This window comes from Lutra lutra, chromosome 11 (assembly GCF_902655055.1).
Source record: "Lutra lutra chromosome 11, mLutLut1.2, whole genome shotgun sequence".
Taxonomy (NCBI): domain Eukaryota; kingdom Metazoa; phylum Chordata; class Mammalia; order Carnivora; family Mustelidae; genus Lutra; species Lutra lutra.
Window position 1 is genome coordinate 28,530,089 of NC_062288.1, and position 17,119 is coordinate 28,547,207.

Here is a 17,119-nt window from a genome sequence, read left to right on the forward strand (position 1 = left end):
TTACTTCTCAGTAATGAATACAGAGCTCCTTGATATGAATAATATTAATAAACATTGTCTAATGACAAAGGGGAGTTTAGGAAGAAACGAATATGGAAACAATTACAAATTATATTCCAGTCTCCACTGGGGGAAACAGCATATGTTACTTTTTAAATGATTAGAGATTTTGTAACCTAGGGAATTTTTTGTTTGTTTTGTAAATTCTAGAGAGGTTAAGAATAAAGTTAAAGGAGAAATCTTAAAAATGGCATGTTCCTAAATGACTAGACTATTATTTTAGTAACATAATAATCTTAGATGAATATTTACTCAAACCCTTCTGAATAAATATTTTCACAATTTTAAGAATTCAATGTACTCTTTGATAGTACACTTTTTCATATGGGTGCTGGTTTTTATTTCTGATGCTGTATTACTATTCACTGAGTAATAATTTAACCTGCATCCTCAACCAATTCAAACATAACTAATTTCAACAAAAACTATTAAGGTCAAAAGTAATGCATAGAAGAGAATAAGCAGTATTTCTGAAGTTGGTAAATGACAACAATTCACATTTGAATCATATTTTACCATTTTTAGTCAGTATGTAATTTTAAGTAGAATTTATCAAATGGTATATAGAGGACTATATTCATTTGTTGACATTCATCAGCAATTTAAAACAGTGAACAAAAAAGCGAAAATATTTGAAGACTACTGAAAGTGTCATTCTTTTATTGACATTCAAGAATGCAAACTTCCTAAACTTGAGGTATAATAAAAAAATTCCGAAAGCGGAAAAGCTGCTTGATTTTACACATACAACTTTGCCTAAAACAGTTTAAGCCTCTCTGGAATTAGCCATCAACAAAACAATCAAAACATTAAGAATTGAGCTACACAAATGACAGGGATTTTTTTTTTTTTAAATTGTATTTACTTGAGGTCTAATGCTTCAGTGAGATTTACAGAGAGAGGATGAAGTTGAGACTTCAGAATTACCCAAATTGGGATGACTTACACACATTTATGAAAACTTTTGCTTAGGTACTACATAAATAAACAGTGTGTCTACAAGTATAATGTTTAGATTAAGAGAAATAAAATACAGTCTTATGTGAGAAAAAACTTGACAGTTTAATATAATGGTGGTGTTCAGTTGACAATTTCAAGATGCAGCTAAGCCCCTCATTTTCTTAATTTTTTTTTTTTTTCTTTTTACTTAGGAGTCTTTGCCTGTCAACTACATGCACTAACCTCACCTTCATCACTGTTTAGCCGTAAATACTCCATCTGGGATATTCACTGAATAAACACAGGCTTCATATTTTAATGCCGTCTTTGATGAAGTCTGGTCTGTGGGCCACCCTATTAATTAGCAAGGCAATGTTGGCCCTGTGTCCAGGTGGTCCAACATTAGATGAGTGGGGCAATGTTAAAGGCAGGTGACACATAAGCGAAGCTTTTATTTCTAACTGCATAAGAGCAGTCTGACAAAGCTATCTTCTCCCAGCTGTTCCTCTGAGTTCCAAATTGCACAAAAGCAAGGTTGGTTGGACTAGAAAGGAGATTATGGCATAAAGATTAGTTTGAAAATGTCAAGTGCTGGGGCGCCTGGGTGGCTCAGTGGGTTAAGCCGCTGCCTTCGGCTCAGGTCATGATCCCAGGTCCTGGGTTCGAGCCCCGCATCGGGCTTTCTGCTCAGCAGGGAGCCTGCTTCCTCCTCTCTCTCTCTGCCTGCCTCTCTGCCTACTTGTGATTTCTCTCTGTCAAATAAATAAATAAAAATCTTAAAAAAAAAAAAAAAAGAAAAAGAAAATGTCAAGTGCTATGACTCCAGCTATGTAAAGATAAAAGAGGTCAACGTTTAAGAGGGAAGTGAGAGAGGGAGAGCAGAAAGGGGTAGGGAGTAGAAAGCAGCAGAGTGAGTAATACCAATTGCCAGAGAGGAAAATTGTGGAGCACAAATAGAGGACAATAAACCAAAGTCCAGGAAAAATCAAACTAATACACTGTTTTGACTAATAGTAGTGGGGCAGTTTACTTTTCTTTATGAACCCCATACTCTATTTGGAATATCTGTTCCCACAATAAAAGCATTTTTTCACACCTCTCTTCAATTTGCCTGATTTTTTTTTTTTCTGTCTACATTGCCATTTTTACTTCATCTGGGCAAATTTAACTTGTATTTCAATTCCTAGATTGCATGTCATTTATGCTCTGAAGCTTTCCATGATCTCTTTAAACGAATTCCTTCCTCTTGGATCCCACAGCACTTTTATCTTGAATTTGCATGTGACACTATTCATGCGACACTCACATTGTGATCCAGTTCTTTCCAGCAATGATTTATTGAGCTTCTCCTGTGCCAGCCATCATGCTAGGTATTTGGGGCAGGAGGTTGGGAGGGGGTTCAGGTAAATTAGATACAAACTCTGCCCTCAAGAAGCTTTTAGTCTAGAAAGGGATGGGGGTGTAAACAAAGAAATGACACCTTTGTGTTAAGTGTGGCAATGAAAAAGTAAATGCAAGGCACAGATTTAGTGCAGAGAAGGTGGTTAGTTTCATCTAGAGATGGAAGAAATAGGAAAGGCTTGCCAAGTAAAATGATGGTAAGTTGTTTTACTATCCTCATCACCTACTAGTGCCTGGCACAGAAGAGATAGATAAGATCTACCAATATAATTTAGTTGAACAGGTAGGAGTCTGGTTCTAAAATTCAAAGTGTCCAGAAGCCCAATTTCTTTATATTCAAAATCACCTTGTTCCACTGGGGTTCGATCCAGTACCTCTACCTTTGCCTGTGTGCATTTGCATGTTTGAAATACAAACCAAGCTGTTTTCTTTGGTCAGGTTGTCTGTGAAAACGGCTGTTCCATTTCCGTGGCTCCATTCTCTCTTCATTTACAGTTCTCTTAGTGTATTAACTTTAAAAAAGTGTGTTTCTTTAATTAACTAGTATAAAAAATTGTTAGAAATCAGATAAACTAATAGGCTTTTGCAAACTTTGGGAAAAATAATGTTTTCTTTTTTATGGAAGTGTATTTTGCAAATATTAACAATGACTTTGAATAATTCCTACAAAGTTAAAATAAAAAGCATGGATGCCTTTGGCATTAGGGCAGTTTATATCTAATACACTATAATGCAGTAAGATGATGTTGAATCCTCTTAAGTTTGTCTTTGAAGCCATCAAATTGGAGGATTTCCACTAAAGTTTGAATGCAAACTGTGTCTTAAAAGTGAATTCATAAAACAAAGATTACAAAATATTATACTAATCACTTCATGTTAATAAAAGGCTTCCTTATAACTTTAAGGATAGGCGATTTCAGTAACAATTGTTGGCATCTTCGCAGAGCCTGAATGTAACCAAACTGATCATGATAATGACACATTGTAGAATTGCATCCCCACATGTCCTTTTTTAGGCATGACAAAAATAACAGTATTTAATTTAAAGGGCATCAAAATGCACATCGTCCCCATAAATACAGAACCCAATTCACAGAAGACTAGAATGAAGAAATCTGTTAGGTAGCAACCTGACTCTCATTCTCAGCATTTTTAAAACTTATGTTCCTTGACACCATATGCTACAGGGAATAGTAAAGACATCTGAATTCAAATATTTTGAAGAAATGTGTATTTAGCAACTGAATACATGCTAAAAGGAATAATTTACAGCAGCGGTTTCATTACATTTGTCTCTCCAGTTTTCTAGTTCCCATCTGAAATGCAGTGATAAATACAGATATGGAACATATTTACTACCTGGCAAAAAAACATGCTTATTGAATGAGCACACAGCCTCTGCCCTTGAATAGCACATAACCCACCTTGTCACCTGTGTGGGGAAATCTTGCATTTTAGGATGATGTTGAACACACTGATATGGAGAACCTATATAAAGTTATAGTTCACTGTCCTTCCTCTTATTTTCAAAAGTATTTACATCTCTTTTGCCTAATGTGTAGGTAGCAAAAATATGAAATACATTACCACTGAAAACCACTAAATTGTACATAAAAGTAGCATTGAGTGTGCATTTACATGCATTTACATTTTACATTGGATTTCAACTGGGCCAGAATTTCTCTGCTGCGATGACCTTTTTCCAATCGTAAGATTGCTGTCAGAACTTGCTTATGGTCATGTGAGCCTCTTAACAAAGTTCCAACTCTGATGATACATGCAATATGCCAAAGTCTAGAAAAACTTAATTAAATGGGACATTATTTTTTCGTGCAAAATGTCCCCCTCAATACACATTGGCAGAGTATGACTGTACTAAGAGTTATCTATCTGCTAGTTATATCTATAATTTTCTTTGAAAACTCAGACCTGATGGTTTATAAAGACATGCCAGAGATTTGCTTCTTTTGTTTCTTTTAATTGAAGTTTAGACTTCCTTTCTCTGGGTTTTCCATAATGCTAAACAAAACTCTGTCAGACACTGGAAGGCATCCCTAAAGTTATCATACCATTCCAATCTGTAGCCCTTCAGATCCATTCATTTTGAGGACTAATAAGAATTTAGATATTTGTTACTGCAAATAAATCTGTTTCAGCCTCAAATTTCGAAGGAAATGCAACACCAAATTTTAGCACAGTTAAGATACTCTAAGAAAATAAAAGAATTACCTATTTTTGTAGTACTCTCTGTTCTTTGATTAGTATTTCAAACATTTCTTTTTCTCTACAGAAATATGTCCCTCAAATAATTTAAAATTCAAATACCATTTGAGGATGTATTTCTAAAAGTAACACTGTATTCATCAATGGAGCCTAAAATTGAGTGCAGAATATTTTTAGGCTTTCATTTGGAATAGGCATTAACAAATTGTTTATTCAAATCACTAAAACTGAAACATGAGCTTCCATCTGTGAAATATTTCAGCTGAGAATTAAAAAAAAAAATTCACTGTAGTCTGAGGTGAGAAATTAATGCTGAGTTAATTAGAATCCCAAGACAGCTAGAGTTAGAATTTCAAGGCTGCTTTCATTAATTAGCGAGAAGATGTTTCCTTTGCATTTTTGTGCATGATGAAGGATCTAGGGAGGGCTTCCTGGAAAGGTGAGTGCAGTGCAAGAGAAAACTATCATAATGCTGAAGGTCTTATACACCTTGAAGTCAATGATTCTCAAGGAATCATGTTAGGACAAGGAACAAGGCGAGTCCTTTATTGATCAGCTTTTACCTTATTTTATAATTGCTGCAGGAAACAAAAAGTTTTACATGTTTTGAGTGTGAGCTGTGCCCTGGAAAACAGTTTGTATATAAGTCGCTCCTATCAACATGAAACAAATCATGTGTTCCTTAGACAGATAATTGTTTAAAACAAGATGAGATAAAAGACAGCTGATACAGATGTAAACAGAGTTGGGAAATTTGCTTTTAAGAAGTTGTTCTGCATATTACTGATCTTTTTAAAAAAAAAAATTGAGTGACAGAGATGTAATTCCTAAAGGAATCATGGGAGTTTTTTATATCTCAAATATCATGCAGGTTTTCAAGCACAGAATTAAGAGTTTTTCTGTTAATGTTCTATTTAAACAATGCTTATTCTTTTCATGAAATATGCAGTTCCTTTTCTCCTTATTGATCCATTAGGTACAACACAAGGCATTTAACAGATCAGTTTGCATCTTCTGATTTTGCTGGTTAAATGCTCTGTATTTTCTAGAAAACATTATGCAAGTTAAACTTAATTTTCGATAATACTTAAAGAAGGGGGAGGTGTTATTTGTTTGAATTCCTCAGAGAAATAAAGCCTAATTTATATGCAGGCTTCAGGAAACAGCGGTAAATGTTTATGTGTTTCTTGAACACTACTGGCTATCCCTCTTGTGGAACTAAAAACACAATGTTGGAAAAAAGCAGCACGCGATTGGAGTTTTTAAAACAAAAACTATATAGCACAATAACTGTAAGACAAAAACCTACTCTAGCTTAGAAAAGAGCTAATTTTTACTGCATATTTGTCATGGTACATTTAAATTATAGTTTTAATAAAATACATCTTTAGATCAAAGCTGAAAGAAGACATCAGTAGTAGATCAGTGTATTCCATTTTTCTTCTGGATGATGGATGGTTTATGTTTTTTATATTTCCACAGACTATTTCATTCAGTATCATTTTACTCCTCCAGTACATATAAACATGAGTGCTGGTAGACAAAAAAATATCCTTGAATCCAACTATATTTTGGAATATTCATCAGCTTCATAAATCCATGCAGTTTATTTTAAACTTTTCAGTTCAGTAAAATGGCTTTGCTGATGCAGTTTTTCTTCTTTAGATGGCAATATGGCAAATGACATTTTTATTTCTCAGGCAAAGAAGAAAGCGAAACATGTACAATGAAATCTCATAGGAAACATTTAAGTCTGCTAAAGTGAACATCTGCGTTCACCTGACCTCTATTAGGTGTTGGTATTAGGAGGAAAGCCTGTTAGCAAAGTTACTCATGGACTTAATTTATAATTGGGGGAAGTCAGTTGCATTTCCCACCATTGTAAACATCCACATAATGCCATGAAAAAAGTTCATGTATATTGCATTTTTCCAGTTATTACCTAGGCAAGTTTCTACTTGTTTGAGGTTTCTAGAGGTAATGCAGCTCAGACACTCCTGGGTGCCCTCTCAAATTCGTGGGTCCGCCTGTTTCTACCTTTCTTATTTTCCTGTAAGTGCTTCCATTTGTTACTATTCCCTTGGTTATGTCCTGGCCTTTGCCGACGCTGTTTTCGGTCCCTTTTCCATACTTGTTCACAGAACTCATCCATTGTGTTCAGGTTGGGGTGGTTGATGAGCTGCATGAAGTCTCTGTACCAGACTTTCTGGCTAGGTGTCATGCTGTTGGATATTTCTTTGGTCTTAGACCCATCTCCATCATCATCTTTATGGAGAAGTTCTTCCAAATGCTCCGTGTCAATGACTTCCAAGGTCACTTTAAGAAGAGTCTGCATGAATCCATGTTCCACGGCATGGCAGAGGTAATTGCCTGAATCCTTCCGTTGCAGGCTACGCAGTAGAAGGCCTTGTTCTGTCCTGATGATATGATCATCCACTCTGATCTAGCAGAAGAGAAATGGTAGCAAAAATATACATATTTAAAGAAAGAGAAGTTCTGGAACTCTGTTTCAGTAAAAATTTAGATTACGTGTTGAGGCACACTTTAACAGTTAATAAATGTCTAGCTTAAGAGAAATGATAGCAGCTGTCCATCAGAAAAAGAGTTAGAAATTTCTGTAAATCAATTTTAAGATGCGTTGCAAAATTAAGAAAGTGTCTACTGTCTTAATATAATTTTTCATTATAATTTAAAATATTCAAGATAATAAAAGGATAAAGAAACACTTTATTTTATAAACTTGAAAGAAGGTATATAAATATAGGTGAAAGTTAACAGTAAATCTTAAAAATACAGAACCATGATGTCAGAAGACAATGCAACGTTAGAATGAACTCAGAGATTTGAAAAAGTTAAAAAATCAGCAGTTCAGCAAGCAGTGGAAAGCAAAGGACTACATGCTTAATAATTACCCACTTTCTAAGTCTTAGATGTGACATAAATATGAAGATGCACTCTTGAGTATATCTAACCTCCCTCTTATTTTGAATATAGTTTACAACAGACATCTCTGAAACCCTAAGCTGAGAGGGTATAAGATAGTATAAAATCAACTTTGACATTCGTATGATGTGATTACCTATTTAAAGATGTTTCAAACGTCAAAAAAGGCAAGGGAGGACCTTAAACTTTATATTCAGATTGTGTTTATAAAATTGCACAGAATACATTTACCAATAACCTACATGACCTGGTTAGTTACCCTTATTTCATACTTTTAAAAAGCTTTAAAGGCTCAGAGCATTGAGATTTTCTGTGTACATTTCTTTACTTTTACACAGGAATAAATGAATACATTGAGGAGGAAGATCTGTCTGATGCTACATGCATAGTTCGTATCAGAGTTCATACTGGGACAGCAGACCCTTCATCCTAAATCTCCTACTCCCATTCTCAAACCTTTTCTCCCCATTTGAGGAGGAACTTAATAGAGAAAAGAAAACATGTTTGGATAGCAGAATTAATTGAACAATAGTTAAAATTAGTAGAGGATTTGATTTTTTTCTTTTGTACACAAACATAGATAACAAATTGCTTTGTAGGCAACTACAAGGAAAAAGAAGACTTTCAAATACATTCCCAAATGGCTTCTGGGACAAAAGTCTTATCAGTTTACTTTTGTTTCTCCAGCATCTAGCACAAAGCCTGTTAAAATCAGCCTTCAGGGAATGCTCCTTTAATGAATGGACTATTGATGGGTCAAGAAAAAGATAAGAGATTCACTGTATTTTTTCATCCTCAAGTCAACCGTGCTGGGGTCACTTAACATTATATGTTAGACAGAAATAATCCAGTCAATTTCATTCCTATACCTCTTCTTTTCGCTCTTCATTTCGCCTCTGGAATTGCCAATAGACCAGAGCTCGCTGTGATTTTGGACTGCATTCCAGGAACGTGCTACTATTTTCTACTCCATAGATGATTCTTTCTTCAAGGCTGTGGCCATGGTGATTATCTGGCCGGTGATGAGGAAATGAAATGAGGAAACATTAGAGAAGTAAACTCAACCTTCCAAAGTATTTCTTTGGAAATTCAGAAGATAAATTTGTTGCCTAGTCAGGTGTCTTTTCCAAATTGATTTAGGATGGCAGAAATGTCATGGACGTAAGGTGACAAAACTCAAGAGCCTGCCTAAATAGACTAATTATATTGGTATAAGTTATATAAAGCATATACAGAGATTTGTCTACCAGAAAATAGCATTACAATAAAAGAAGCAGTCATGTGTGCAGTTTAACTATACATTTTTATATGCCGTGGTAATACTTACCAAGAAATTATTTTAACTGTAAAACTCTATGCTCTCACTAACGGGATCAGTTCATATGGTACTATTCTCTAGCAGAAAAGTTATTTGAACATTTGGAAACAAGACTCTGTTTCTGAGAAATTATGTTCCCTCTTTATGTTTGTTTTTCATCTTAAAATTAAATTCACCATCCATTAATATTTATTTAAGGTAGAGTTTAGGAAGTTTATATTTCCTACCAATAACCCTTAAATAATCTACAAGGTTGTTCTGAAGATCAATTGGTGTGAAATGTTTGGGATGGCTCAGAAGAAAGATGCACAATTATAAAGCAATATGGTTTCAATTGTCCTTATTTTAAAATGATACATCTTCTATTATTTTCAAGAGTTAGGCTAAAGAATATGGCAAGAGTATATAATAAAATGTAGCAATAAGAAAACCTGTTTCCTGATTAAATTTCTATTATTTTACCCTTTATGTAACCTCCTTCAATGTGGTAAATGAAACACAGTTAAGATCAAAAGTAGGACACAGGGAGTCTAGGTAAAACTCATTTAGAGAAGGAAAAAAAAAACCCTCATTATTATCTTGTATAATCCTGTTTCCATTATGACATCCTGTACAATCTGGAACTCATTAAATTAATTTAGAAAATAATAAATATATTTTCACATGCATGGAGGGCTGACAGTGTAGACAGATGAAAATTTTTTGCTCTCTACTTCAAACTCAGCTAGATTTTTAATTTAAAAAAAAAAATGTCCTCCCCACCTTTTTTGGCATCGCTTTGACAATTTTACTCTCATTCTAATCAACTGAGAACTTTTGTCTGTCACAGACAACATGATTTGCTCTCACTAGGTTTAAAGCTCTCCAAAATCCTGCTTTTACCTAACCCCTATATACGGTTTATGTCCACCAACTCCTAATATCACCCTGCCACGGTGGACGTTCTGCCTCCATTTGCTATCCCCAGGGAGGTCAATCTCAGTGTTTTCTTTTCTATCACCCTAAACTGTGAAATGAAACTCTTCTAAAAAGTTGGGAAGTATCTGTCCCTTCTTATTTAACAGCTCAATAACCTGGAAAAAGGAAATGACTGAAATGTAAAGGAACAACATTTAACTGATCCCAAGTCACATTTTCCTTTTTTATATTGGAGATCTATCTTTGTATGTCAGTATATATGTTGAATATGGTAGTCTTTTTAATGCACCCTCTGAAATTACTTGTATATCATTGAATGAATGGATATGACACATGTTGCTGTGCTAGTTTGCAAGATATCTGCTTCCCTGGATAGAAGTGAACTGAATCTCTCTGCCTAATGGGCACTGGAAAATCTCCTGTGATACCATGTTTAGAGTACCTTGTCACATAGGTCAGTGGATACATTTTTTTTCCCTACTTGCTGTGCAGTTTGAACTTTGATTTAGAAATCCTTTTACTTGGGATATTATTCAGAGTTTATAAAAAAATAAAGAAGAAGAAGGAAATCTGCAAAACGTAGCAACACAGATGAACCTTGGGGAAAACTAAATGAAATAGGCCAGTCACAGCACAAGTCTGTATGATGATCCCACTTACATAAAACTCCTTAAGTAGTCGAACTCCTAGAAGCTGATGTTAGAATGGTGGTTGTCAGGGACCGGGGGTGGGAGGTGGGAAGGGATATGGAGGTAGGAAGGGAAATGGGTAGGTGCTAGTCAATGGGTATGTAGTTTTGGCTATGCAAGGTGAGTAAGACCTTGAGATCTGCTGTACAACAGTGTGCTACAGAGCACAATATTGTATTGTGCACTTCAAAACTTAAGAGGGTGGGTCTCACGTTAAGTGTTTTTACTCCAATAAAATAAAAAAAGTAAGAGAAAAGTGTTAATTCAAAAATCCTTTAACTTTTAGGCAAAGACTTTTCATTCAATCTCTACGTATTAATGACTCATAAGATGTGACAGCATAAAACAGTAAAAAACATTAGAATTAGAAGCAAACAACATGATGATCCACCAGTATCTTCTGGCCTATCCAGGCCTATTTTTCTTGTAGAACTTTATGATAAGAACTGACTTGTCTCTCACCTAAGTTACGAAAGAGAGGTATCTGTAAAAATCTTAAGATCTAAGTTCTTCTTTGTAAACACAGAGCTCCTTCAGTTGATTAGCTGACACACAGTAAGGAAGAGCAATATACCTTGTATAATAAGAAAGCCTAGTATAGGGGCACCTGGGTGGCTCAGTGAATTAAGCCTCTGCCTCTGGCTCAGGTCATGATCTCAGGGTCCTTGGATGGAGCCCACAGGGGATTTCTACTCAGCAGGGAGCCTGCTTCCCTATATTTCTCTGTCTGCCTCTCTGCCTACTTGTGATCTTTTTCTCTGTCAAATAAATAAATAAAATCTTAAAAAAAAAAAGAAAGCTTAGTATAGAGTTTAATGTAAATGTAACATCCAGTAGGTACATTTTCAAATATTCATAAAATTGTCTTCTTCCCAATTAATTTAATCATTCTATCTGTTCCATAAAGAGTTTTCTGTTAATCCTTCTTCTAATCCTGGGAAACCTGTTCAGTTTTTAGTTTCTCAGGTTCTCTTGTGGTGACAGCAACTGTTTCCCAGTGCACAAAAAATAAATTAAAAAAATAAAATAGAAGTTTTCTTTTTTTTTTTTTTTTTTGAGAGAGAGATAAAGAGATAGAGAGTGAGTGGGGGAAGAGAGGAAGAGACAGAGAGAGAATCTTAAAGCAGGATCCACGTCCAGAGCAGAGTTTAACGCCTGATGCACCAGGCTCAATGCTGCAACCCTGAGATCATGACCTGAACCAAAATCAGTAGTCAGATGGTTAACTGACTGAGCCACCCAGACATCCAAAAGTTCCTTAACAGTAAATATTTTCTTATATTTAAGAAACCATTTCATCTGCTACTTATAGTACAGTCTAGTATAAGATGGTATTTGATTTAATCAAGAATTTATACTAAGTTGCCTTTAGTTTATAATAGCAATAGTTTGTGAAGTTCTTCAAGAAACATGACATTCAGGTAGTTTTCCACCTGAGTAAGAACCACAACTGGAGAATTTAGTTCACTGCCCAGGGGTCTTTACATTGCCTTGATAACTACTCTCACCAACACCATTAGTACTCATTTCCCCTTTAAATTTGGCTTTTCTTTCTCTCTTTGTCCAAATAAAAAAGCAAAAGAAAGTGTTCTAGTTAGTAAGCAATGAAGTTACAAGTTCTGCCATATTAACTATCAATCAGAGTCAGTATGCATAGGTACTATTGTCTTTCTTTGGTTTGAGATTCTCTTATTCTATGTTTTGTTAGATTCTGCTGCCATCAGTAACAACTGCAAAAACTAAATTTCCACTGAATATAGTAGTTTCTATTAATTTTTCTACAGTACAATGTTTCTATCATCCACATATTTTAACTCAGCGCCATAATTTTTATTTAAATTGCCCTAGGCAAGCATCATATATTTGGGTGCTCAGATATAACAACCTATAAGCATTTTTTTCTATTGATTTCCCCATACCTGAAACTTTATAAACAGATACCCGATAAACATTTGAGACCAATTAGAAGGCACTCAATAACTATCCATTTCCTTTCCTGATCCTTCTACCCCAAATGCTTGAGTAAATGTTGCACAACATAGGACACATCAGAATTCTGATAATACTCTATTTCTCTTTCTCCTGCCTTTATTTCCTATGCCCCCTAATCATTGTCTCTGTTTCTATCTTTCTATTAAAAAATATAAACAGGGACAATATTTTGATTCTTGTCTTACTAGATTTTCAATTTTTTTTTCCTTAGGATGCCAAACATACTATCATTTTGACTTTATTAAAGCAAAAAGCTCTATATTGAAATGGTAGCATGGTACAGCTATAGGCTAAATATTTTTCAGTGCATATATTACTGAACTTACAATTATCCAATATAAATCAAAAGCTCAACTAAGAAAAACACTGTTGATTAAAGATAGGAATAGGATAGGAAAGGATAGGAAACCTTGCATATTCAGGGTAATTATAAACGAGGATCTCCCTCTGGATTAAACTAATTGATCCAAGAGCAGTTTACATGGAACACATTGGGTTATTCCCATAATATAACTGATTTTTGTGAATTGTGTTGGATGGGGTCCTTCTGATCTATGCTGAGGAAGCCTAAAAGGAATACTCTATTGATGTGCTCACTGTGTTCATGTCACAATGCTGTCCAGTATGGTGTCCACTGCCATGCACTATTTCCTTGATGTTCACCTTGGGAGATTTTTTTTTTTTTCTGGTGTTAGTTTTAGGAATTACTGAGATTCTCTTGAGTAACTGTTTTTTTTTTTTTTTTTAAAGTAGGCTCCACACCCAACATGAGGCTTGAACTTGCAACCCTGAGATCCAGAGTCACATGCTCTACTGACTGAGCTGGACATATGCCCTGAAAAACTGACTTTTTAAAAAAAATTTTTAAAGAATTAACTCTGTGGCTCATCTGTTGATCAGTTTTCCCCCTCACCACTGGCTAAAAAAACGCATTAGACAAATTTACGTTCTATCCTTAGAACTTCACAATGACTATGTTCTCCCTTTGTGCCTGGTTTTGTTCTGTCACTATACCTGATTGTCTGTATGACATTATTGCTATCCTTGTCTTATCCTTGTTTTTAATCAAATAATTACACATCATCTGAAATATATTATTGGGTCATCTAGCAAAGCCCAAAGTCCAAAGGATGTCTATGCCAATGAGTAATTCTGTACATTTCCAGAAAGAAAGCAATCCCATTTTAATCTATTTTAAAATACATTTCGCACTTAGCAACTGTTTTGAATATAAACTTTTGTTATGAAAATTATCAGTAGACAAGAAGGGTAGAGTTAGTTGCTAAATTGGCATAATGAATTCTCCTGAGTTGAACTGAATAGTTAAAGGAAAATAATTGAGAGCAACAAACATTAAAATTATTTTAAAAGTACCACAGTGTGTTTGAATAACACAATGTTACAATATATCGCTGTTGTTAATGACAAGAAATAATGTTTTTAAGGAAGCAATCTTCAATTAATCATTTCCTCCTTTAGTGGGATAATTTATGGAAATGAAATGAGGCTAATAAACCAGAAAGAATGGGAGGAAAGAAAGAAGTTAAATAAATTGCTTCCTTTTGTAACAACAAAAAGTCATGATATCCATCATTTGGCCAGAAATATCATGTTGCTAAAGGCCTTATTTAGTATTTGATTCTCTTCCAATACAGCAGAAACAGAAGGCATCACATTTCAGCTTTCCATTTATTTCACTCTCCTTTTTAACCCCATAAATGTCTCCCAGGATTGAAATGTTAATAATGTAAGAATGTGATATCATGGAAAAAAGATAGAGATAGGTGGGATAGTAAACCCTGTATTTATTCAACTACTTAATTTCTGTTATAATTTTTGATGTTTCCCCCTGAAAGATTCTTTTAAAGTTGAACTTCATAAGTAATGAATATACTAGTAAAAGTTAATTTAGGATAGGAGGAAATGGTTGCAAATTATTTTAAATATTTAACAAATACTTTTAGTTGCTGAACTACATAAAGGGAAATCTAATTCCAGTTGTTTTCATCACATTTTATAATTATATTTGTAATTGTAACTTTAAAATTGTAATGTTAATATTTTACATTGTAAATTTTTTTCTCAATAACTTAAGGCTAAACTAAGGACAAAAGGAAATGTTGCCCACAAGCTCTCAGTGACACACAAGACTACAAAAAAGGTGTTTCTTATTTGTTTAAATAAAAAAAATTTTTTTTTAATGATTTTATTTATTTATTTGACAAAGAGAGACACAGCAAGAGAGGAAATATAAGCAGGGAGAGTAGGAGAGGGAGAAGCAGGCATCCTGTTGAGCGGGGAGCCAGATGTGGGGCTCGATCCCAGGACTCTGGGATAATGACCTGAGCCAAAGACAGATGCTTAATGAATGAGCTACCTAAGCGCCCCCAAAATGCATTTCTTAAGTATAAACATCATTACTTAGATTTTCCTTACCAGATTCTAGATGCTCTTTTCTAGAAATATAAATGGTGATTTATCAATAGGAAAGAACCTAATTTGACTTCAAATGAAGGAATAATCCCCCTTTTAACTAGCAGTAGCTAAAAAGGCATTTTATTAGTTAAGTCTTGGGAAGGCATAAAATACCTAAAAATAAATAAAATTGAAGACAAAAAATTTCATTTATCCCTAACATTCATGTATATTTTTCAACCAGACTATTAAGATGGCTAAAACTGACTTAATAATCTCACATATTATAGTACATTGAAAACAAGTTCTACGGTATATACTAAGCTATATAACAGGGGTCCTGTTTGTTTATTGATAAAACGCTTAGTACAATATTTCTCCAATGTTTTGTATGATGCTTGTACCAACCAGTTACTAACTAGCTGAATGTGAGTTTGCATGCATGCATATGTATGTATTAAAGTCCATGTGCTTAATGCATCTGCCAAGTACAAAAAAAGACTCAATTATGAAACCTTAGAGAAAATTTAAACTTAAAATTTATCAACTTGTGAAAATATCAGATTTTAAACTACTTTGTTTTATTTCCTAAATTAAGATCTGTCTCTGGTGCTGGGAAATAATTACCAAACAGAATACAGCATGTAAAATTTTACAATTCAAGTAGTTTCCCATCTTTTTTCAACTCACTGATTCCTGTGGATGTTAGTTTAAAATGTTCTTGTTGGCATATATAATGGATAAACAAGCAGATAGATAAGACCACGGTATTTTAACTTTACTATTCATAGGTAATTTTGTATTAGAGGTGGTCACTAGTATCTTAATTTTTAGAAATTAATTTAAAATGTGGAAATGAAATTGATATGTTATGAAGTTAACACTGAAGCCATCTGAATCACTGCATTTACATTTATGCCCGATACCTTTGTTTGTGGAAGGCTGTAGTGCTTCTTGGTATAAGACAGACTGAAATTCCATTATGAAAAAAGCACAACCAATATGAAAATACCTATTACCATGTTTATTTATTCTATATTGAATATCTTATATGTTTTATTTTTATGATTTTATAGCAAATGTTTTACCAAGAAAGCATATATAATATATATGGCAGAATAAAATTACCATAGGAATTTTTACATTTAAACATCAGGAAACATGGACTTTAATTTACTTCTTCCCAAGAGATATGATAGATGATGGAAAACACCCATATACTGAAGCAGAAACCTTCCGTAAACAATAATGAAAATACCATCTTGTATTTTAATATGTTTCCCTTATTTTTGGAATTTAAAAAATACAGCATGCTTTAAAAACCTTACAACAGTTAAATTATGGGTGCATAAACAGTTGGGTAATCTCTTATGACATATTTAAAAACTGAGTAAGGAACAATGATAGTACAAAATATTTCAAACCTCTTTTTATTCAGGTGTGTATGTGTGTGCATGTCTCACACACCTATACTATGGCTAATTGGATTTGCCTATTTACAAGATAATACTGTAATAATTTCATTCTAGAATATATACGTTGTATATTTTAATACCTCTGATAATAGAATATGTCTTAGAGCTGTTCTTTTTTTTTTTTTTTTAAGATTTTATTTATTTATTTGACAGAGAGAGAGATCACAAGTAGGCAGAGAGGCAGGCAGAGAGAGAGGAAGGGAAGCAGGCTCCTTGCTGAGCAGAGAGCCCGATGCAGGGCTCGATCCCAGGACCCTGGGATCATGACCTGAGCCAAAGGCAGAGGCTTTAACCCACTGAGCCACCCAGGCGCCCTGACTTAGAGCTGTTCTTGACCTGAGTTCAAATTGCTTTTTTCTGGAAAGAGTTTGTTTTCACTTTGGCCAGATACATGTGTCTCTCCTAACCTGACACCTCTTTATTTTATTTTTTTAAGATTTTATTTATTTATTTGACAGAAAGAGATCACAAATAGGCAGATAGGCAGGCGGGGGTGGGGGGAGGAGGCTCCCTTCTGAGCAGAGAGGCCGATGTGGGGCTTGATCCCAGGACCCTGAGATCATGACCCGAGCCAAAGGCAGAGTGGTTTAACCCACTGAGCCACCGAGGCACCCCTGACACCTCTTTAAAGTCTTGTCTGAGGTATTTGGTCCTCACTGTTGGTGTGAATTCAGAAAGTAAATGTTTTGAGTATCACCCTGTGATTTAAGAAGTGGTTTTCCCCTTTTCTACCACCCATGATTATA

At 34.5% G+C, this 17,119-nt stretch overlaps 1 protein-coding gene across 7 annotated transcripts in view; it reads right to left on the reverse strand.

Annotated features, from left to right (window-relative positions):
* Window positions 1-2,114: 2,114 nt before the first annotated feature.
* The window catches only part of SEMA3A (semaphorin 3A), a 469,586-nt gene continuing 454,581 nt past the window's right edge, over window positions 2,115-17,119 (reverse strand). For all 7 annotated transcript variants that reach the window (XM_047695665.1, XM_047695666.1, XM_047695667.1 and 4 more), the window contains 2 exons: window positions 8,436-8,578; window positions 2,115-7,066 (listed from right to left, as the gene is read on the reverse strand). In XM_047695665.1, coding sequence (XP_047551621.1) covers window positions 6,611-7,066; window positions 8,436-8,578 — 599 coding nt within the window. In that variant the 3' untranslated portion in view covers window positions 2,115-6,610. The remainder of the gene's footprint in view (window positions 7,067-8,435; window positions 8,579-17,119) is intronic.